This window comes from Palaemon carinicauda, chromosome 4, assembly GCF_036898095.1.
Source record: "Palaemon carinicauda isolate YSFRI2023 chromosome 4, ASM3689809v2, whole genome shotgun sequence".
NCBI lineage: Eukaryota > Metazoa > Arthropoda > Malacostraca > Decapoda > Palaemonidae > Palaemon > Palaemon carinicauda.
This window is the reverse complement of record NC_090728.1, coordinates 165,658,873-165,683,645: the sequence shown is the minus strand read 5'-3', so window position 1 is coordinate 165,683,645 and position 24,773 is coordinate 165,658,873. Positions and strand designations below refer to the sequence as shown.

General features: G+C 34.8%; 1 protein-coding gene across 5 annotated transcripts in view; it reads left to right on the top strand.

Moving 5' to 3' along the window:
* Nucleotides 1–24,244, top strand: part of Kaz (Katazuke) — a 78,446-nt gene extending 54,202 nt beyond the window's left edge. For all 5 annotated transcript variants that reach the window (XM_068372664.1, XM_068372667.1, XM_068372665.1 and 2 more), the window contains exons 4-9: nt 2,242–2,421; nt 2,714–2,937; nt 3,715–3,806; nt 4,030–4,193; nt 11,973–12,152; nt 15,653–24,244. In XM_068372664.1, coding sequence (XP_068228765.1) covers nt 2,242–2,421; nt 2,714–2,937; nt 3,715–3,806; nt 4,030–4,193; nt 11,973–12,152; nt 15,653–15,754 — 942 coding nt within the window. In that variant the 3' untranslated portion in view covers nt 15,755–24,244. The remainder of the gene's footprint in view (nt 1–2,241; nt 2,422–2,713; nt 2,938–3,714; nt 3,807–4,029; nt 4,194–11,972; nt 12,153–15,652) is intronic.
* The last annotated feature ends 529 nt before the right edge of the window (nt 24,245–24,773 follow it).

Genomic DNA, 24,773 nt, shown 5'->3' with positions numbered 1-24,773 from the left:
AAGTGTGTTCATACAGTAATAAAATACTTATACTGCGATATGAACCACATAAAAACAATATAAGGCAGTACAGTGGGTTACTTTGTGTTAATCGTCTGTAGGGAATTATCAATGAGCTGATAGTTTACGAGTTGATCCACCCTAGGGCAGCAAGCATTTGCAGATTCTCAGTTTTTGCGCCTGTCTTTGCTAATTAACCTCTGCAAATAAGGAGGACCGATCTTATAAGTAAGAGTTTGCAAAACCTTATCTTAAAAAGCCAATCTACAGTATAGTACTGTACAGTATTTTTAATTAGTTTAGTATACAATTTGGAATCTCGTATTACAAACTGTAATTTAAATGGTTTACCAAAGTAATCAAGAGCAGGCTTATAACCTTAACCTGTTTGCATTGCTTGACCTTAAATTTTTCCCCTTCTTTCCTTCAATTATGCCCCACCTCCAACAGTGTTTGGAAGTCAGCAATATGAACAAAGGGGGGGGGGGGGGGGAGGGTTCATAGAAATAATTAGAAATTTGATAAAACTCTTTATTTCTATACTCATGTTCATATACATGCCCACCCTCCTCCCCACTTGAGTAATAGTATCAAGAGGAGGGATAATGTTGACCTCAAAACCAAAAAATATATTTCTCATGACGATGACGAAAACCTGGACTTCCTACCACTTATGGTAGATGGCTGTTCATTTGTCAAGGGTATGTATTGTTTTAAGTGAAAGTAAATTTGAAAATTTTTAGTGTTTTAGAATTTTCAACTTAAGTTTTGATTGGTCCGAGCTTCTTGAGAAGCAATATGAACATTGAGTAGGTATAGAAATAAGAAATACTGTATTTATTATTCAAATTCTAATGTTCACATCTTCTTTTCTTAGCAATGACATAAGAGGTATAATGCTCTTCCTGTATTTGATCTACGTCTAGCTCAGGTGATCTAGTAAGTAAGACGTGAACATTCTTCATTTTGTGGTGCAGCTTTAGTTCTACTTCCCTCTTACCAAGGAGGATCATTTATATGATACAGTATGTCCTGTGTACAGTTGATCCCCATAATGTTAAAAAAATCTGTTCCTGGCTAGACAAAGGGAATGAGCCAGGTGTCCTATTAAAGGTCTGGTTATTCACTATCTGCCATTTCCTTCATATGAAATTACATTCCCTTTACCATTCTAGAGCCCGAGCGTAAGCACTGTTCTCTTATGGGACTGATTGATCCCCTGACCATGCTGATGCAACTCCAATCCTCTCTTAGGATGAATTGACTCTTGATGATCAACCTCTGGAAGAGCCTCTTGGTCCTTCTCCAGAGTCCAAGTGCCCAGAGTATGAGAGACAGTTCCTCCAGGTCCAGGTTCTAGGATTCATTGGTATATTCAAACATCTCTGATCCAATGCAAGCAGCTTTCAGGCCTTGAGGGATGCTTGGCCTACAAATCCTTGGACACTTGCCTCCTTGGACCCTGTGGTAGCTGCTTGACAAGTTATGTAGTTCTCCCAGCTTCCTCTCAGGACAGATAATGACCTTTTTTGATGTGACTTAAGACCACAGTAAATTGAAAGGGAAAATGGCTGGCTCCTCTAATTCTTTTTCCTTCCCTCCCTTGGTGCTCAGTAGTTGGGCCATTACTTGCTATGCTATTCATCTATGTTGGTAAGTACTGTATGCAAATAACTCTTGTCTGGCAAACTTGTTTTAAGAACAACTCCTCCATCCTCTTTTATCAAAGAGGAGGAGGGATTTGGCATACTCAAATTCCCTGCTCACATATGTGTCACTGATAAGGATGCAATTTCAGTCATAAAACATATCGCTTATCAGGACCATGTAGAACATGTTGCCCAGGAGGAAAAGACCTTCCAGCACAGTTGACAGGGGACTTTTTCCTACGTAAGAGTGAATCTCCTATGTTAAAAGAAAGAAGGTTTGTTATTATGTGGGAAAAATCACAAAACATTAATTACATTTTGCTTTTTACTTAACTATACAAACCAAAGCTCTTTCAAAGGAAATTCCACCTGCAATCACCCCTCAATGTCCCATTTAAAATTTAAGAAATAAGTGTTCTTTCTTCAATGACAAGTCTATCTGGCAATTCTACTCAGTTTACAGAATACAATGAATGTGCTATTTTGTCTGCATTTCTGTATTTTGTAACTTATTTATTTGTGAATAGGAAAAACATGTATAGTAATTGTTTTATCCATAGTAAGTACTTTAGTTCCCATTTTAAATTTTTAGGCTGAGGAAGTCACACAAGATGAGACAGAATGTGGACGTGTAGTGAAGCGTCGAGTTGATCACCTCAAAGAGCACGATTCCCTCAGTCCGTCTGTTGTGGCTGAGTGGAAACGAACAAGGTTAGACAGACTGTTGGTGGAATACTTACTGCGTGCTGGATGTTATTCCACTGCTACTAAAGTGAGTATCTTTGTATTTATAGTTGTAATTACATACATACATATACATACATATTGTAATTACAAGACTTAATTTTGAATATAATTAAGAAAAGTTTTATGATATATTTCTTTCTAAGTATAATATTAAGATTTCCATTAGTATTAGACAAAGATGTAAAAGGGAAGGGTTCTTATGTTTGAGAATTTTATCTGTAGTGGCTTGACTGTTGGAAAACTAAGGCTTTTAAAGGGATTTTTAATGTAATTAATTTTTATAAATCCATGTTTCAACATTTTCTTCAATAATACAGTTGGCAAGTGCACGTGGCACAGAAGGTTTAACCAACCTGGATGTCTTTTTGGTGGCTAGAGAAGTGGAGCAGTCACTAGCTTGCAGGGACACTTCCAAATGCCTATCTTGGTGCCATGACAACAGGAGCAAACTTCGCAAATTGAATTCTTCCTTGGAATTTAATGTACGGATGCAAGAATTCATAGAACTAATCAAGAATGATAGAAGGATGGAAGCTATCAAGTAAGAAAATGTTAAGAATAATTTTTTTTTTTTTCTGGTACAAATACAAACCTATATCCTTTACATAGGAATAGATATCAGCGAAGTAATAGAATAAGGCAATTACAGTCGGCCCTCCTTATTCGCGGAGGTTAAGTAATGGAGACAGGCACGAAGACTGAGAATCCGCGAATACTTGCTGCCCTAGGGTGGGATTACGCCTAACCCTATGAACTCGCTGCCCATTGCTTACATTCAGTCCAGTCCACTAACACACTAAGTACTGTACTGCCTAGTATTGTTTTTACTTTGTTTCTATCACAGTATAAATATTGTGTAAATGAATGAACACATGTACAATACATGCACACTTGTACACTACGTAATTGCACAACTGTTTCCACTTGCTCCTGAGATTAGATTTCTGTATTTGCATATCTTTGCATAGAATTGAATTATGATGGATTGTAGTCTCCATGTTACTAGCCTGTGACTAGTGAACAATTCATTATTGTGCTTGAATTCTGTGGAGGTATAGATTGCACAGACTTTATAACCTTTCACATTTCTGAGTTGTAAATTTGTGGTGTAATTGGGCAAAATTGATTATCTTCATGTTCCTACCTTTGAGTGTCATGGAGGTGTATGTTGCACAGGACTCCTGTATTGTACAAGGTTGTGCTGGATCCTCTTTTGTCTATATAGTTATTGGCAATTTTAGGCTATAACCAGATTATTGCTAGAACACCGTGATGGTATTTCTTGCTGTTTTTAAATAATTTTTATTTGTCTCCTTAGGCATGCAAGAAAATATTTCACTGGCCAGGATCCAGCTCATTTGCCTTCAATACAGCGATGCATGGCATTGATAGCTTTTCCTGCTGGTACTGGTAAGTTTTAGTATGATTTATTTTTTCTAGTTAGGTATCTTGTATTATAGTTTCAAAAGTAGCATATTATACAACATATTTCATTGTGTGTTGTACAACTTTGATAAATTGTTTTAAATTTATTCAGTAGAAGTTTAAAGTGAGGCGTAAATCTTTGGTAAAAGGTTAGGCTACGAAAGTCTTTTTGTACAGTTTTTATAGTACTATGTTTATTTTTCAACAGATGTAAGTCCATATAATGAGCTTCTGTCGGATGTACGATGGGATGAATTAATTGAGCAGTTTAGAGCTGAGAATCTCAAGTTGTATCAACTATCATCACAGTCTGCATTCTCTGTTGTAGTTCAGGCAGGACTTTCGGCACTCAAAACTCCTCACTGTTATCGAGTAGGTGTTCTTATGACTTTTTCCTTTATAGAATATTTATAATCATACTTTAGCCTACACTATACAGTATTGTATCTTCATTGGTACAAATAACTTTAATTACTCATTAGGTTTCTTTACTTATCAGCTACATTTATATAATTATTTTTGGTGGGCTATCACTTTTGAATTATTGTGCTGTAATATTTGTTATGGAGAACATCCACACAAGCCCAAATGTCTCCCAGAGATCTGTATTTTTGTCTTGTATACAAAAACAGTCAAGCAATTAGTGATAGCTCATGCATGTGTGCATATGATGCATCACTTGGTAGTTATTATAATTCTTAATATTTTGTATAAAAAGGATGTTACCTACTGAAAATGAGGGTAAAGTACACAAAGTGAAGCCTGTCTATGATAGATTGATTTATTTTTCTTTGATTTTTATTGCGGAATAGCTTTCATTATGAAGAATAAATAGCAATGAATTGATTCTATTTTTAAAATTACTATGAGATTCAGGGCCTCTGTAACACGGTTTTTTCGCAATAATTTTTTATCTATGAATTTCATAAATATAACGCTTCTTCAGAATGCACATTATATCTACACATAAATTTTGACTATATTCTGCATTACGTAGGTTGAATAAATTTGGTACTTATAATGTAAAAGTGACGTTTTTTGAAGACGGGCCAACTTACTCAGAGAAAAGGTTTCAAACGCACTCGTTACGTAACTTATGACAGCATTTCTTCCCTCTTTCTCGATCGATGATTGGCTATACGTAACGAAGGTTATACCTCTGCCAATAATGACACAAAAGTTTAAATGAAAGCAAAGCAGTACACCTTTATGAACTCTGAAACCTCTCCACTGATAATTGTCATAATGAACAAAACAACAAAATATATTAATAAATACAAAAACACTTCGATTATTAGTCTAACTCCCAAAATAAGTTTCCTAAGAAATTACAGTCTACTTTATAGGTCACAATGAGATTGACAAGGTGTAGGGAATAGTTGGTATTTTTCAAAAAAGTAGTAGACAAGTTTGATTTGATAACTGCTATATCCAATGTCAAGCAATTTTTATTTATTTTCTATCTACCTACCTATCTACTGTAAAAAAAAAAAAAAAAAAAAATAGCCGGTACCGTATTTTGGCTTTAAACCTTCACCAATAATTATCGTCAGAATGATGACTTCATGAGGCTCCCTCCACCCACTTTGGCCTGGTTATAATTCAGGATAACACCGAAGGCTATACATGGGCATTGTTGGATCAGAAAATTTAAATTCTGGCTATAAAAACTCATTTCTCAAGTAGTTTTAAGAAGTGCTAAATGATCCTCAAGGATCCCAGCAGTTGGCCTAAACGTTTAATTCATGTATACTACTGTTGCGGCACTACTGCTACAGTAGTATTACTACGCTAGCACAGATACCCCACCCACATTTATGTATCGTTCCGCCATTCATAAAGTCTTTGTAATGTTTTTTTCACTGTGCAATAAGCCATGGCCTTCTCAGAAATTAAGTTTAACATTAGATGATAGGTTATTTCATTAAGCTGACAAATTATGGCAACTGGGTAGGTTACAGTATTGCCGATGTTGAAGCTAAAAGTAAAGTATGGTATCATTCCTTCATTGCATTATCATCTTCACTACTATTTGTTTTGCTACATGTAGTAATTATTTTAAAGGATAAATGAATTATGTTCACTTTACTTTTATAAATTCCCATTAGACGTACAAATAAAACTCCTAAAACTATTCCTGATTTATTTACAAAATGCAGTCATGCCCAAAACATAGCCAACACGATCGTATGGCCTAAGAAGAAGAAATAAAATAATATCGAATGATCCGTTGGTCTGATGAAGAGTTTAGCACAAAATTCTTATTTTAACAAAAATAGTTATATAAAGACTGTTTACATACAATCTCTCTCTTTCTCTCTCTCTTGGTGGCATAGTGAATAGTTAATGGAAATGTTCAAAAGCCTGAATGACATTACAAGTATTATAATCATGTTACGTTAAATACAAATCAGACTATAAACATTGGATTTAAACTAGAAACTGAATAATTACCTATTCAGGCTATAGTAAATATGGCCACGGGCTTTCTCTTGACTGTATAAAGTTGCAAGTCGTAAGACAAATGCAGTTTTGCAACCACGGGGGTAATTCCAAATCCTGTTAGCCATTCTTGACTGTTATGGGTTTCAGAGCAGATGGAACAAGGTGAATGGGTGTCTGGTGGATGGGCGGGGCAAAATTTTGTCAAAAGGTGTTTACATTGCTCACGTAATGAATGTTTTCAACTCTTGGCTCGTTATCACTGGCCATGACGTCGGCTAAATAATTTTTACTCTATAAAAGTTAAAACTATCGGGTTTAGGTTATTGATAATGCTGACAAAATTTGTGTGTGGTTGTAAAATATACATATGTCAAATTTCAGCTACATCCGATGCTTTGATAAGGAGCAAAGTCCCAAAAACCGTGTTACAGAGGCCCTGAATCTCATAGTAGTTTATTCTTTAGAGAATTAGCTTTTCTTATCAATCATTTAAAGCCCGAACCCTAAGCTAAAGTGGGATGTTGAGCAAATAAATCCCACATCCTTTTAAAAGTCTAATGGATCCAGTGTATACCAAAGAGACAATAAGTCAGAACCCAAGTATTCTTATTGTGTGCTTTAAGTAGCTTAATACCCTAAGTTAAGTAAGAATTTGGGACTTTTGATACATGAAAAGCGCATAGATCAGTCCACCAATCACTCTGGGTAGACATAGAGGCTCGTAACTCTTGGAGACTGTCTCTTGATTATGGATGGTGAACAAATAAAGTTTATAATTAGAAATGAAAAGGAATAGAAGGATCTGTTTATGAAACTTGGATGCCAATGGCATAACGCCTCCTCAATACCCAGTTCCCCCACTGGTTGGTCGACTGATTGGTCAAAAACTTGACTGCTCTGGCCTGTCAGAATGACATTATTAATACTGCCAGTGATACTTTTTCAAAATGGACACTTGACGAGCTTGTGTTGAGCAGCCTTACATGGGTAAAACTTCTTGAGCCTTAGATCTGGCAGTTTGAAAGTACTGTAATACAAGTAAGCCTATGTGTATATGATTTTTCGTACGTGTATACAAACCTCTCATCATTTAAAATAGGGAAATTTTTTAAGCTGCTCTGGAATAGCATCTAAATTCTTAACAAAGTAGTTTGTTAACAACAGGTGGTGCGAAGGGAAAGACCTGCCCATGCTCCTGTTACAGTATAGCCATTTTGTCTTTGACCTTGTTGGGTACTGATGTACTGTTGTGCTGCTTTCTTGATTGTTGGATGTTTTGTTATGTTCGTTTATGATTAGTGTTGGTTTCATATTTTTTTGAACACTCACTTTTAAGCAGTAACTGCACCTAAAGGTAAGCATGTAGTGAAGTTGATTTTATTTCCATGAGAATACAAACCTTTAAACATTTATGACTTGTGTATCTTTGTGAAAGGGTGACTAAGCAGCTCTTTACTATTGGAGTGTTGTTCTTACTTTTCAGATCAGGAAGATGATGAACTCAATGTAACTCTGCTTCCCTCATGGTAGTTTCTCTGCCTCAGGAGGGAGTTGCTTAATTCGGTCTGAGTGTTGCCAGTATCCTTCTTCCCAATAAGGAAAATTATTCATCTGATGGGCTCACCTAGCCCCGACAGAGTTCCCCGTATGGTGATCCCTGTGTTGCAATGTCAGTGAGTGTTTCTTGTGCCAGAATATATAGCCCTAATTCATATATCCAATCCAATTCAGTGCTCCCCTTGCAGCAAAACCTCCTCTGCAGTGGATTTTGTTGCGTCATTAGAAGCTCTTAGAGCTTTCTCCTTAGAGGGAGCATAGTCATTAGCAGTCGCCTATACCATGACTACTGTCACAGCAATGAAGAACAGCTGACAAAGGGAAGGAAAGTTCACTCCCTCTCTTCCTCCTCTACTTATTCTACTCCCTGCTTCATTCCCTTTGTTGAACATTTCTTCATGGAGAAGGTAATGGTGAAGATAGCCATGTATTATAACGACAATACAGAATAACGTGAGCACGATCACAAAGGTAACGACAAGCAAGAACAGTACAGCAATAGCAACTGAGAGACACTCAAGCTGCTGCTTTCTTTTCTCAGGGTTTTCTTCTGCCAGCCAAGCTTGATATTGGTCTGCTTCACTTGCACAAACTAGTCCAACCTTTTGTAATGAGGACATAAGTGTCATAGATCGAAATCTATTTCCTTCATAGCTCATGGGAGATGCGTCATATCCACAGAATATCATAGGCGAGATCATCATAATCCAAGGATCTACTGTACTTTGGTTTAGACAAGTATTGTATTCTTTGGAACAAAGCATGCCTGTTTCATGCTCCCTTTCTTCTATTGTGCTGTCCAACCTATTTAAACTTTTATCTCATTGTAATTGTAGGATCTTCCCCCAGTTGCAATTGGGCACTGACTGGCCTCCATTTCAAAACAATCTGGAGAAAAAGAATAGTATTATCCAACGTGTGTTTAATTAAAAACATGGTGACAAGCGATATGTTCCCATTAGCAGATACCAGACTTAAATTTTTTATTGCCTTGTTAGAGACTTGTTTCGAGGGTCCTGATATTGGTACTGTACTGTATTACTATGTCAGACCGTGCCAAGCTAAACGCAGTCACTGGTCCTTCTGGCTTATAAACTTCATGGTTTGCTTTAGAAGATACTGTACATACAGTTGGACCTTACTATTTGTAGTGGTCAGGTAACTGATACACCAACAGACAATTGATGCACCCTGAATGGCACTCCCAGACCCCTATCTTTTTAAACCTGTATAGCTGGATAGACCTAAAGGTCTCAAATATGAATTCGGGCCAGAGAGTGCACGCATTGAGGGGTGTGCAATTTAGCGAGAGCGTGGTTAAGCTTTCTTCCTGAATAGGATTCCACACAACGCTGCATCCTGGACAAGCAATCTGTTGGGGGTACATCTAGATCCTGTGGGGAGCAGCATGGCCAGGTGAGAGGAAAATACATTACTGTGCTCAGCTAGCCTCTCTTTTGATACTTCGGCATTAAAGCCACAGCAGATGGCCCTAATTACTATTCACTAGCTAAGTCTGCTCTCAGGTCAGGACTAAGGGTAAATGTGTTGTCACAGTCCAGGGGTTACTTCATCTAATGCAGCCCTTGCAAATATCACATCTGATCTGAAAACAAATTTGCCAAGAGGTTGAGTGTAGCTGTTATTGACGTGTCTTACCAACTGGTACTAGTTGTAGTTCAACGAAAGGTTCAAGCCAGTTTATTACGAAAATGTGAATCAAATATGCCTCATTTATTGTAGAGGTTTTTCTATTTGTAGTGCTAGTCATAGGCATTACAATACAAGCCTCATCTGTGGCACAGGCCTTGCCATCTGTGATCAGAGCATAGACATCTGTAGTGCAAACCTAGTTACTTATGGCTTTAGACTCTTCATCCATGGCACAAGTTAGGATAGAACCACCTGAATCCTAACTTATACTCTGCCATCTGTGATAAGAGACTATTTATCTTTGATGAGAAAGTCACTTTGAACAGATTTACCTCGATACCCTATGCATTCTTGATATGAGAGACGTTCTATGCCTCAAACAGATTATTTCAACTGTTCCCTTAGATTTAGATCCTCTGGGATGGGGTGGTGATGATGTTTCAATGGATAATTGATAGTCCTAATAATCCCTATCATATGATGAAAAGTGTAAAAACTGAATGTCCCTTTAAGGTTCTTTTATAAAAAAAAAATAAAATAAAATTATAGGTGCTAAGCATAAAGGATCTTACCGCTAGAGAGTTATTGGGTCCTTTGAGTGGCCAGACATTACTGTACTATATTTGATCCCTCTCACTGGTTAGGAATAATTTTTCTTTGCCTACACATACACCAAATAGTCTGACCTATTCTTTCTACATTCTCCTCTGTCCTCATACACCTGACAACACTGAGATTACCAAACAATTCTTCGTTCAAGGGGTTAACTTCTGCAATTTTATTGTTCAGTGGCTGCTTTCCTCTTGGTAAAGGTAGAAGAGACACTCTACATATTGCAAGCAGCTCTTCTAGGAGAAGGGTACTTCAAAATCAGACCATAGTGTCATAGCCTCTGTACCATGGCCTCCACTATCTAGAATTAGAGTTCTCTTGCTTGAGTGTACACTCAGGCATGCTGTTCTACCCTATTTCTCTTTTTTCTTGTTTTGTAAAAATTTTTATAGTTTAAATATGAATGATCTAATTTAATGCTGTTACCATTCTTGAAATATTTTATTTTGTTTATTTATCATTTCTCTTATAGTTTATTTATTTACTTGTTTCTTTTCCTCACTTGGCTATTTATAGCATCTTGCTTTTCCAACTAGGGCTAGCTTGTAATGATAATGATAATACTAATAGCAATAATGAAAGTCATTATATTTCTAGAGTACCATTATTCTAGATACTATTAGGTTTTTTATCATCTAGAAGACAGTTGTCAGAGATCCAGTATGTTGGAATTTGGCTGTAGTGCTGCAGTTCTGGAGAAGACCACAATATGATCCTTTGGAAAGCATAGATCTATGTTTTATAACAGTTATGACCTTTTTCCTACTGACTCTGGCATCAACTAAGACGGAAATTGAATAGCAAAACTCTCTGTGGTTTAGATATCTCGGTCAAGGGGACTTTTTGTATCTTTGCTTAAAAAATTTAGAGCTAATAATGTCTTCTGGGCTGAAGCCTTTCTAAGGCATTTGGAGAGTCTGACCTTTAGGATTTACACGGACAAAACAGCTGATATATGGGGTTCAAGAACCTATTTTCTGGGGTCAGGATCCCAACTGGCCCCAGTTCAAAGAATACCATATCATCCTTTATTTAATCTAGTAAAAAGTGAAAGAGGATAGAATTAGGGGGTAGCAGATTGGAGAGAATTTTAGCTGATGCACAGCGGTATTGTCTTCCTGGTTTTGCTAAGCATTATTTAAAGAATGTAGAAGAAGCATACTTGAGATTGTTGGTCCTGAGGAGCCATAGTATCAGATGGATATCGAGACATGTTGAATTTGCATCTGTTTATGCGGTGTCCCAGTTTTTAGTGGCTGTGGTCACAATTTGTTTTTAATGTACAATGTTGTAGAGAAGCACATGTCTAAAAGGTTGAGTGGTTGGCCGAAGTGGAAATGACAGTGCCGCTTATGGCTGAGATATGCCTGAAAGGAAGTTAGAGTTGGTTTATTTATTATAAATATTGCTAACCCATCTTCTGTGTGAATGAACTGTGGGGAAAATTCGTTGAGATAAGCATAATTCTTATAGTGAAATGAATTATTTTTAATGCTTGAAGCTCAGTAGTGACCCTCACCCACTCCATATTCTTAGTGGTTGGAATAGTTTTAGTTCAGGTGTTTAATTCCTTCCAGTAAAGTATGTTTGACTAGAGAGATCCATATGTTTAGCCAGGTTGCCACTGCCCACAGGCAATGGTTAATCATAAGAATAGGGGTTCTTTAAAAAAAGTGGGAAAATTGCAACTTGGTAAATATTGATTTAATTGTTTATGAAAATAGTTCTTTCCAAAATTTATAAAAAGATGTTGTGTGCATGAAAAGGCTAATTAAAGGTAATGAGATTTTGATGAAACATATGTATCTATAATAATGCTCCCATTAGATGTTATATATTTAAAGAGTGTAATACTTTCAATAATGTTATATAATCTTGTTACAGGGGGCAACCGGTCATAATCCTGACTGCCCTGTATGTCAACCAGCTCTGAATTCGCTTGCTTCGCCATTGCCGTTTGCACATTGCTCACAGTCCCGCTTGGTGTGCCATATTAGTGGAGAACAACTCAATGAAAATAATCAACCCCTCATGCTACCGAATGGTCATGTCTATGGGCAAAAGGTAAATTTTATCTTGTTTTTTTCCTAGGCTTTACCTGGTAATCCTGAATTTACCTCAATCATTTCTTTTAAATGGCTCAGGTAATTTCCTTTTCAGGCTTTAAGTTCTTTAGTATTTTCTTTTCTTTTAAGGCTCAATGTATTTCCTTTTCAGGCTTAAAGATCTTTTGTATTTAATTTTCTAACAGCAATTATTATTTGAAAAGAGAAATAATACCTTTTGATGAAGAAAAGATTTATTTTTGGGAGGTGCTGTGTGGTCTCCAAGGACTTTCCTGTGTAGGACTAGAACAGGGAATCCAATACAACATAAATACCAAAGAAATGTTGATTTTCTCCCATGCTAGGGTACCAACGTGCAAAGCACTGACCTGTGTATATAAGGGAGACCCACGAATTCAGGCTCATTTGAACTTGACATAGTGCCTCAGTAACTGAAATTCTTAATTGACAGTTCCAGTCCTGTATACTTTCTTCCCCCTCTATACCTTCAACAAATCAATTTGCACCTCTGATAAACCTGGTGCTTTGCCATTCTGATTTTTACTTATAGCACTCTTTAATACTTATAACCTTCCCACCTTCCCCTAACTCCCCTTTTCATTTACAGTGTTTAAATGATGTTTATAATAATCTGCCCATATTTGTTTTATTTCATCGTCCTTATGCCAGATATTTTTTTTTCACTTTAATTAATGACTTGTCACATTCCTTGATTTTGTTATTCTGTACAGTAAATATCCTTTACCAATCAATCTTTTGATATTCTTTACCGTAAAGATCCTTTTCCTCTTCCTTTTTTTCAAACTTTTTATTCAACTCCACTGTAGATTTTTCAATACCTATGTCTGCTTAACATTATGGTTTCTATTTAATCTTCTCAATGTTGATCCATGGCATCTTACCTATATCTCCCTTTCCAATCTTTGAAAGCCCATGTCATTTGACTTACTGAATCTTGTACCTCTATTCAGCCACCAATTTTCCTTCCCTTTTGACACATAGCCACTTGTCCTACCAGAGGCCTACACTGCTCCGAAGTTTCACACATTTTCAAATTCCAAATATTTTTTAATCTGTCAAGTATATCCTCTCTTAAATTCATTTTTGCTCAGTGTGTTTTTTTTTATGTACTTTTTACATTGGTTACACTATTCTTCTTTCAGAGCCCATACAGTATTTTAATTCTTTAATTCCTTTGACCTCTCCTTGGGTTTACGCCTTTTCATCTTAATATCCATCTCTAGCAAGCCATATCATTTCACACGTGGCACCAAGAATTATCCTCAGTTGCTACAAATCAACCTCTAACACACAAGAATAATCCCTCATAATCCCATGACAGAGCCGGAAGAAAATTCTTTTCAAAATTTGCTACTTATATGTGCTCTTTAAACTTTGGTTCTGGTTATCCATACCATAGAAAAATCAAGGAGGAGAATAGTATTCCCAAGATTGTTGGAAATGAATAGAATACCCAGACTGAAAAGATGGTACTTGTAAAGAAGAGGTGGTCAAAACCAAGATACCAAAGAAAACATTGTATGCAACAATGTCAGTCAGGGCATGGGGCTCAATGATTTGCTTTAAGGAATCAAGAGCTAAGAGAAATGTAGGTTTTAAAGCAAATCAAGTAAGAATTATTTCAGATTTGGTTGATTGGATAAGACTTGGTAAGGTTCTCCAAAACTAAAGCCAAGTCCCAGAATTGTATGTTCATTAATATTCTATGGATGAACATTCAAGAAAAGATTTAATTGCAATCGGGTAAATTTTTTGAAGCCTTGGAAATGTGAAGAAGTATTTCACCAGGGGAATAGAGTGCGGGCATATTCAATTAGATTAACTAACAAACTTAGCCAACTTTCTTTGGTAAAGCTTATTTTTGGGAGATTTTGTATGTCATAGAGATTGCAACTTCTGTTATCTCCAAAGAGTCTGTCATGAGTTCTCACTGAATTGATCATGTGTGAATATTAAGACTCTCCAGTTGATTGTGGAATTTATTAAGAGTGGGGCTATTTCAGAAGTTTCCTCCAAAGGCAAAGGACCAGATCAAGTGCAATAATCTTCTCCTGTTAAGGTCAGTGTAGAGGAGCAAGGCACATTCTGGTGTTTATTGATGTCCATAGCATAGCAAACACGTGCTTGCCAAGACTAAAGGGGGAAATGCATGGATGTCCCAGTTTGTCCTACAACTGCAGCATACTGTCTGGCCAAGGTTGCAGAATCGAGTAGAGGCAAGCAGTAGACTAGCAGCTTGTTTAGCAACAGTCTTGAGTAGGATGACAAGATTAGTCTCATATCCTTGTTAAAATACTTGGGAAACTATATGATCATTAATCATTCTTGCAAGGACATAAAATTTCTTCCATATGATGTTGGCACCCTTGTTTTGAGCACCTGGAATGAACTTGGGGATGAGAGATATGTCATATTCCTTTGCCTAGATGGAGATTTCTAATGCCAAATGACCCAGTGATGCAAAGTGATTCTCCCTTGGTTCCACAAGTAGAGTTGTAGGTCTAATTCAAACTATCAGCTTGTCCAAGGATGTTTTGAACGCTGAGAAACTGGGAAAAATTGTTTCTTTGAAGATCTAGATGTGCACTCTAACCCTAGATCAATGCTTTTGAAACCTTAAAACCTTTGAGTTCTAAAGGAATTAAGGGAACTGCAAACTTCACATCTCTTGGCCATTTTTCCTAAATCTTGAATTATATTTTGATTGTGTTTCACATATTATTTTCTTCTGTTCTCTATAACTTTACCAGGTACTAGGTCAAAAGGAATGTGTTCGTAGAGTGTATTTGTCTCTGGTTTGTACCACTTAAGGAGCTTTTGAAACACTTGTCATTTTCATCTAGTGTTCTGTGGCAGTAATTGAGTGATTGTCTTTTGTATTTTTTGCATGAGACTTTGTTATTTGGTATTTTTCTGTTTCTACCTTATTTAGCTGTAAGTTATAGGTTAAGAGTTGTTGTAAGTTACGAGTATATCAAAGGAAGTATTCTGTTTTGTAGTTTTCTTTGTTTTGGAAAATTTTGAGATTTTCAGTTTTTCTCTTCATTCTTTCCCTTTGTTTTTATAATTTATTTATGATTGATAAACTCTTGTATGATATATCAAAGTTTCTTTCCTCTAATGACCTATTGACTTTGTGCTATTCCCACTTCTTATCAATTTATCATGTCTTTTATAAAAGTCTTTTGTACAGCCTCCTCCCATTTCGTTGCTAAACATGCAAAGTAAAAGGGATTAGTACTGGCATGTAGATTAAATAAATATTTTTTTTAACAGAATATTTTCCAATACAAAGCCATTACTTTCACCATATTAGCCCACCTTGCAACCGTTCTTTCTATAGCAGCAAGTTCAGTGATTTTCTAAGTTTATTTTTCCATTTCAGTCCCACACTTTAATACTTAAGAGTATTAGATGATTTTATAAATCCATAAATTATTGGTAATAAGGCTTTATCTAAAGAAGTTATTCTTCCAGGCGCTTCAGCAGATGGCTGATGAAAACAACGGTTCCATTGTGTGTCCTCGTACTCGGCAGACTTTTAATATCAGTGAAGCAGAAAAAGTATATGTCATGTGAATTGTTTTTGCTTTTATCTTTTATATCTTAGTTTAGTTTTCTCTTGTGATATTTTTGCCAGATTTTTTTTTGTATATACTGTACTGTATACAGAAAGATCTACTTACCAAAGCTGCCATGAAATCACAAGGAGAAATCAGACTTTACTGTAATGTTTATTAACTTTTATCTGAATGACGGTATGGCCTCTTGTATGTGACTGAAGGAGACTGAATTGTCACTGTATTAACATATCGTTATGAAAGAGAACTACATCCAGTGGAGTTCAATAGTATGCTTTATTTGCTCTTGCCATAAAAGTTTTTTATTTGGGAACCGATGCAAACTACCTTTCCCATTACATACATTGCCTCCACTGTCTTTGTAAATATAAATTTTGAAATGTACATAATGTACATCCAATGCATATTGTGTATTGATGGAAAACTAGTTTTATATGGTCAGTGATAAAAAAAAATTATCTTTGGATGAGAACAGTATCTATAGAGTTGATCCTAGAGTATTTGTTTCTATTTGATTTTTTCATTGGCCTTGATATTTTTCTTTTGGATTTAAGTCGGGTGTGTAGTTTGTCTAATATGGCGTACTATACGTTTTAGGTATATTTATTTGCTCTTTCGTATTTGCCAGTTACATGACATAATTGGAACACTACTATTGTGATGAAGAAACCATTCAGACTACAATACTGTGTTCTAATAAGTCATTCAATTCTTTTCTATGGCCATCAAGTAACCAATTTCACTCTCTCTCTTTCCCTTTCTCTGCTTTTTTACAAAAAAATTTGACTCAAATTTGTGTTTAGACTGGTGAGTTGCCACTGTTAAAGACACAGAATTGCTTTAAGATTATGTATGACGTGCAGTTTGTGTTTAATTTAGCTTTAGTTGTAAATATTAAGTTTCTTGACATAATGTCTCAAGATCATTAACAGAATAAGGAATACAGCTAAGCTCAGGTAATGATAAAAGCAGTAAAGTGTATTGTTTCTAGTGGTGTGAAGTTTCTTTGTTGTACCCAGTAATGTAAATGGTATTTGCATTTGTTATCAGTCCAGTATTTTTAAACAAATATTTTTTTACATAATTTTCTATAGATTAAATTGGTACAAATCTGAAACCTTGCAAACTGGAAGCAGAAAAATGACATAGAAAATAAAAAAGGATAAAATAAACCAGGTTCATGAGAAGTTTTGTTTACAGCCTTTTATATTTTCTTTACTTTCTCAATGTATGAAAACCTGATAATATTTACACAGCAAATAGGAAAATGAATATTTTAGAATTGAAAACTAAATTGAGATAACATTAATCTGTCATTTAAATTGTCTTGAAGTACTTAAAACATTTTCTTTTATCTGCAGTGGAGCCAATTTGCATGGTAATAACGGTCAAAATGTAAGAGAAATTGTTTTATAGCAACAGACAACTTGTAGATTACAAGTAATAAGGTAATTAGAAACATAAAGGTCAAAGCTAGAACAGCAGAGGACGTAAATCAGGGTAATGGGTGATATTTTGCCGAAAGCTTACAACATACCCATATAATGGAAGCATTTTTAACTTAATTTTTCTAGGTGATTAGTGCATTATGATTATAAGCCACCAGGTGATTAGTGCATTATGATTATAAGCCACCAATGTACATCACATACAAATATAAACCCTTAAAACTGGATAAGTGAAAATTTAAACATGTAAACCCAATTGGTCTAGTAAAGGAAAACGAATTTGTTGAGTTTGGCAGTGGAAGTGATACATATTGGGTCCCATAAGCCTTTTAAGTGAGTACCACTTTTAGTATAACCTGTGGGATATATTGTGGATGATATAAAAGATTCTTTTCCGTATCCCTTTGGTCCTAGTTATGTTGCCTTATGCTTTCACTCTTCATCTATTCCCTGTAAGGTTTTCTCGCCTGGTTGTCCAACTGCTCTAATTTTCACCTCTCTTTCAACAAATCCTTCAGACGAGTCTTATAGGACTAATTTTGTTGCTCAAGGGTCTTATTAAACTTTTTCATAAAAGGAACAATTTTTTTTCTGTTAAAATTAAATCCAGCTCTCATTATGCCTATTTGTGCCAGCATTATGTACTGTATATGTACATTTACCACATTAGTTTAATATCTCCAATTTGTATATTGGCTGACATCAGATACAGTATAATATGAATTGTGGAAAATTATGCTATATAGTACGCTTTTTCAAGTGACGTATTTCAAGAACTTGGAAATGCTTGATTTACATATTATATATTGCAAAATAGTATAATGTTTCATGATTAGCACTTCTTGCAAAAGACTGCAAAAAGTAGTTCGACACATTATTTTCTTATTTTTTTTAATGAAGGTACCCAAGGACATAGCTATAACCTTACAATATTGCTATTGCAATGTTGATAGGTTCTTGAATCCGATTTAAAGTTTATTGCTCCAGCTCATTTGAGGTAGGATGTAGCTGTGCAATATACTGTATTGTATTCTTTACCATAATAATTGATACGGGATAAAATTTAAGCAGACAGGCTCTTCATTCTATTTTCATATGTGGTCCACATCTAGTGCTTTGGGATACTGATATTCATAGAGAAGAGTATATGAAAGGAGTTCTTTCTCATCAACATATATAATCTGGGTAAAAGAATGAATGTGTCCATATAATGGCCAGACTTTTAAGTGAAAGGACAGTCGAGTCATTTTCTAAGGTAATTATTCTCCAGCTCTAGGGTGATCCCCCATATCTCACTATGTTGATACTGTATCTCAATTTTCTACTGCAGGCAAAGCAAGTGGGAGGTTAGCTTTGTTTCACCTGATATTGTTAGCATAATGGTTTTGTTTTATTGATTAAATCAGAATTTCATATTAAGCAATTTTAATTGATTTACAGCATACCCTGACTATGACTGTATTGTGTAGGCTTTGAGGAAATAACTGTTTTGTATTGATACAAAAGCAATGTCAGCTTTTTTTTCATGTCATACATTTCTATTTCAGTGATTCTCTCTTGGTTTCTACAATAAAAGCAGAGTATTGAAGTGATAATATTTGGGGCTAAATATATGTGATAAATTATCAGTACTGCATTTTGCAAGTTAAGGCCAAGCTTCTGGGTTACAGAATTGCCATGTAGAGTAATTTATTCAATTAGTTTCTTTCAGAAAAGGAATCCATTATTTTAAAGCAACATATGCTTTTCATCAGTAGTTATCCCTTGTCTCTACAAATTTCATCAGGGTTATTGCACCCTGTAAGTCCTCCAAGTTTTTATTGGTTATTCAATTCAAAATCAGGGTCATAATAGGCATTACTAAGTGTTATCATTTCTCTGCTGTAAATGTGTGACATATGGAGTTCATTTGTAAATTTTTTAATTTTGTTAATTCATATAAATTTGCAGTTCGTTTAACAATGTGCTCAGAGCAAATTGCCATTATGCTACCATGCTGGGCTTGGGGCAAGTTTCTCTTGAGGTCTGACTTGTTATTTATTCCTTATATCTCTTTGAGGGGGTTATAGTTTTTCATAATCTAGTTCTTAGATATATTGTAATGTATTTTCATGTAGACCTAATGTCTGCTATTCTTTGTGACCACTGTTAGCCTCCCCAATTCCAACAAGAGATAAGAGTAGAACATGAAAGGTAAGAGTACTTTGCATGGCTAAATGACCTTCACACAAGTATAATTCAACATGAAATTTTCTCTGCCTGTAAAATAAATAATTAAGGCAGCAGAATCCTATTTCCTAATTTCTAAGTGGATATTAAGGTCACAATTAAGGAGCTAGACCACTCTGAGCCAAGAATAAAGAAGAAAATCACACTCATAAGAATCATTGAGGAGAGACAAGTCCAATGATAAGAACAGCAGTGGTAATCAAGAACTTTGATGTAATTATATAATTACAGCAGTACAACAGAAGTGGAAATATTTGCTACAGTCTAATCCTAACCATAAAATTTTAGTTTAGATTGTGGTCATTTTTTGTAGAGACAGCTGAGGCAGCCATTTCTAAAATTGAGGCTATGGACACGAATATGACAGGTCTGCCTGAAAGCAGTGGAGGTGCTATCCACATTAAATCTTTTGACCACAGTCATGAGGTCAATAGAGTCTAGGAGTAAGACCCCTATTGTAGATGTTACTGAATGCAGAGAAAATCAAGACACATACAAGATTGAACCCATTAACAAGATATGACAAATGCCAGACCAAAACAAATCCATTCAGGTAGTTCTGCACTGAATTTCAATCTATTCCCTGGATCAGAATATTGCATTGTAGTAAGGCGTTGCTGAACATCCAGCATCTATATTTGAGAGATTAGTGCTAGTAAGTTTGAGGGAATAAGTTCAGACTTCTCTTTAAGTAAGTAGTCATGTGGTATCATGGACCTTTTAGTGTACATTACTCTTCATTCACTAAGGCAACTTGAAGTTACAGTTGTTTGAATGATATTGTAGTTGAATAGGTGCTGGTCTGATGAAGGACAGTTCACCCAGTCAAATGATAATCCAATCAGACTAGTAATAATACAGATGAGTGGAGAGGAGGGGGTTATTTTGGATGCAAACCAGGTTCACTGCCAAATATTTTAAACCTGGAAACAGGATTCTGAAGGTGATCAAGTACTATTACTGTTCCGTATTAACCATTCTAGTATGGTTGAGCATTGTAAGTAACATCTTTTATGGAGAAATGAGAATCATATGTACTGTATAGAAAGAGAAGTGACCTAAATACTTATAATTCATAGATATATAGTATTAAAGTTACCCAGTCTTCTGTTTTGGTTAGATCGCTATTAAAAAGACAACCAAGATTATTACTCTTATGTTTTCATGATTCAAGAGAACACGGTTATTTTATAGCAAAATTTTGGTTGCCAAAAAGGACCATCACAAAGCCTTAAGATAAGGTAGGGGTGTAGAGATTATTTCAAGTGTCTGGATGAAGATAATCAATAAATTTTAAGCTTTGTGATTACAGTGTCATGTTCCTTAAGGAAATGTAACTGGATTAAAATGTTCTCTGGGCAGGAACTGTATGGACATAAGAATATCATCTGGACAGAAACTTTGTCGAGATTTGTACTGTATACTGTACTCGTTAAACAGGAAATACAGTATATCCATATTTACCATTGTTATCCAAGAATCAAGGACATGAAGTGTAAATCTGTGAACCTTGATTGCATAATTATTTCTAGCCTTAACAGAGATCTAGAAAGAATCTGAGATAGATTCTAAATGTTTTGGAATTATATTTCCCAGAACTTGAAAGGTACATAAATGAATGTTGCCCGGAAATTATGTATTATTTGCATGACATCCTGTATGTATAGAGATAATGATACAGGTAATTACAAGCTAGACCCTTGTTTAAACATATCCTATTTGTTAATGTTCCATGAATTCCTATTTTAATAGGAAGTTGCCCCTAGTGCTTGAATGGCAAGAAATAGCGAATCCCCATTTTGAAACAGTGTGTTAGATTCCCCATTCTTTTTAGGTGCCATGTTCTTATGCTTTACAGTATTTCTGTTGTTGATATTTTAACTTTAAAAAAGGCTATTTTCCTACTTTGAAATGCTATGTGCACTTGCATTACATTTTTGACATTGGTGTTTCTGTAGGTATACTATATAAGTATTGTTTTTTATTTTCAAGTGATATCCTGTAATTTATAATTTCTTTTTCACCAATGGCTGAAGTGTGGTTAGAAGATAACTTAGAAATTGAGTTAGGAAAGTGGACAAAGACTAATTGATAACTCTGGAAATTCAATTATGGGAGTAGCAGAACAGACTAAATGATAACTCAATGGAAATTTTCATATTGCCAAGAAAGCACTTTAAAGTTTTATTTATAAATAGCTTATCAATTTAGTATATTAGATGAGAAATTAGAGACCTTTCAAAATCTGGATTGGACCTGTCACAATTATTCATATTCATTTTTATTTGCGACTGTTAGCAGTCTTGAGGTTGTCAATGGTTGTAGTTCATAATCTCGGTTTTAGAAAATTATGTCACTTGGTTAAACAATGAAGAGGAGCTTTAGGGAAATGCTTAGAAGTCTGATAAAAAAACTGATTAATTTACAAAGTCAAGCATTTCCTTGGGATACAGTTCTCAAAAGAAACTATTTCTTTCCAAGTATTATATCCAATAATGGTTGAGTTAGGAGAAAGAAGATATATGATTTTTTTCCCATAAATATAGGTATTTTATTATTATTTATAGTGGCCCCCCACTCAGCTCTCCTTTTAGATACTTTTCAACTTGCATAATCACGAGAAGCAGAGTATAAATTTAGGGAGATGGGGATTTACCTAGTAGGCAGGAAATACTCACCCAAGAAAAGTTAGAACAATTTTTCTTGTCTATTAATGTCCCTCAGTGCTTTGCTAACCTTGACTTTTTAGGTGCAGAGGATAAGAAAGCAAGGTAGTTTGTATCTGTAAATCTGAAACAATAATTTTAATACAAAAGTCTAGAATATGGACTATGTTGTGCATTAAAGATTTACTTAGTATTCATGTTTTAAAATCAGGGATAAGCTCACCCCCGGTAATCACATTTTTGGTCAATCATTGGCTTATGCTCATTCAAGACTAGGGTTTAATCTCAATGAAATTTTAGTTTTTAAGAGTGTACGTATGCTGAAAGCCCAGTTATTTTGGTCTAGTAGTTTGGAAATTAGAAAGTTCTTATGTCGAGAGTAAATGTGAATGCCCTGAAAGTTATCACCATTACTAGCGTTTCACAGTATATTAATTTTGCCAATATGATTATCAAGATACCAGATTGATTAATCTATCTGAATTTGACTAACATATGTGGCTTATTACCCATTCTTTCAAAGTTTGTAAATATATGCTTATGTAGAGGCTTCTTATTGTTTATATGAGCTTGCTATTTTATTTCATTTATATGATGGGGGAATCTTTATGGATAAATGGACCAATAATTCTAAAAGAATAAAAAAATTTGGTTTTACTGTTTAACATCATTTGAAAGGTTAATATCTTAAGCTTGTTTGTTATCTTTAGCATTTGGACAATTTCATAACCATTAGCTTGTCACAACTTTGTAGCCAGTTGAAAAGGAAATTAGTTAAGTACCTCTATAATAAATCTACTGGACATTCTTCAGCCAATGTGGAAGACAAACCTTGGTAGGATTTGGAATTTTTTATATGTAGTCTGAGACACCTTCGTTTCATTAATAGTTGAATTGTTTAGATGCTTGATTGGTCACAGGTTTTCAGAGTTTTAAAATATTGACTGGCATTCTATGAAAGTTTTAAAATATTGACTGTTGTTCCTTAAAGTAGCTTTTACTCTTTAATTTTTTCTTTTGCCTTTGCTTTGCTTAATTCAAGATTTAACAAGAAAAAAATTTTCCAGTTAAATAATAGTTCATTGTAAGGCATCCAAACAGCGTTATGCATATAATGGAATCATTAAAAATGTATCTGATTTTTGAGGGATTTGTCTATTGAAGCAATCATGAACCTAGATGATGAGAGCAGCTCATTAAACTTTTTTGGAATTTAGGCAAAGGTTGGCGATATTCAATTTATAGATTAGTCAGTGTTTTGACTGTTCATTTCAGCCTAAAGTGTATACTCTAATGCTGAAAGATTGTATTATTAACTGACCAGAAGCTAAACCGTCTTAATTATAGAATTATTTTTCAAGTAAAGTATAGAATCAGAAAATGTAACATGTAATGTACCGATACTATTTGAATTCTATGAATATACCGATCACTGTTATACAGAATTTAATTGCTATGCAAAAGTAAATGTTCTGATGTAGTTTTCATGGTTGTAATTTTTGAGGGTCCATAAATATGCTGTACATTTTTATGTAATGAAGGACCTGAGATTTTGTGGTTTTCTATAGATTTATATGACTCTATTATTCTTGAGTATGCATCTTGTTCTGGGGTTAGAAGAATGTACATTTGAATGTGTTTGGATATTGATAGGGACATAGGTAGATGTAGATAATTCAAGGTTATATTAGCATATTAAATTATTTACATTTTAGTTACTTTTTAGTGAAGAATATCCATTTTTGGTATGTTTCCTTTTTGTGCTTAATTTTTTTTTGGGGGGTGGGGTGGGGGGGAGCAAGCACTTTACTGTTAATATAACCAAATTTAAATAGTGAGGGTACTTATAGGATACTGTATTGTTTGTAAAGAACCTGTATTTTTATACTCTTGTAATTACTGTACTGTTAAGCCATGCAATTCGGTTAGTTTTCAAACTGTTGTCTGATTAATTTCATAAAGTGCAGTTTTATGTAGTTTATGATATTCTTCAAAGTTAACAGAAATAACAATGTAGATTCCAGAAGTGAATGTTGATACCCATTCTTTTTTGTCTTAGTTCTTTACTGTAGTTTTGTTTGCTTGTTTGATCTACTGCATGAGCAGTGGCTGGATACATTTTTCCTAATAAAACTATAAAATGTTCTCATATGTTTGTTAGTGCTAATTGACGTTTTAATATTTATGTATGTCAGTATACAGTAATACCAAATCAAAGTTTTACTAAATTTTGCCAATTTCTAGTGATATACAATCAGAGGAAAAGATCACTTCAGCTTTTGGTATACAAGTTATCATCGGGCAGTTTTAGGAATGATGAAGCTGCAAATATGATAGTTGTTTTTCTATTCTATCAGAAATATTATTTACTCTTTAAATTGTACTTTATGATTACTGTACTGCCATCACAGCAGTTCTCTGTCATTTTCCTTATTTCTTGTTTAAAAAGTAATTTATGTATATAATTTTTGCCTAAAGTTTATAAAGAAAAAAATTAACATCAAATTTCCATATGATGGGAAGAAAAACACCCTTTGAATTATACATAGTAGTCATTCTAGCCCCCTCTTTCTATCCCTACTAACAGGTTGCTACCACAGGAATGGTTAGGAGTCTTCATTTTCCAAGTTATCTTATGGAATCTGTAATGATGCTTTTTTCTGTAGGATAAACA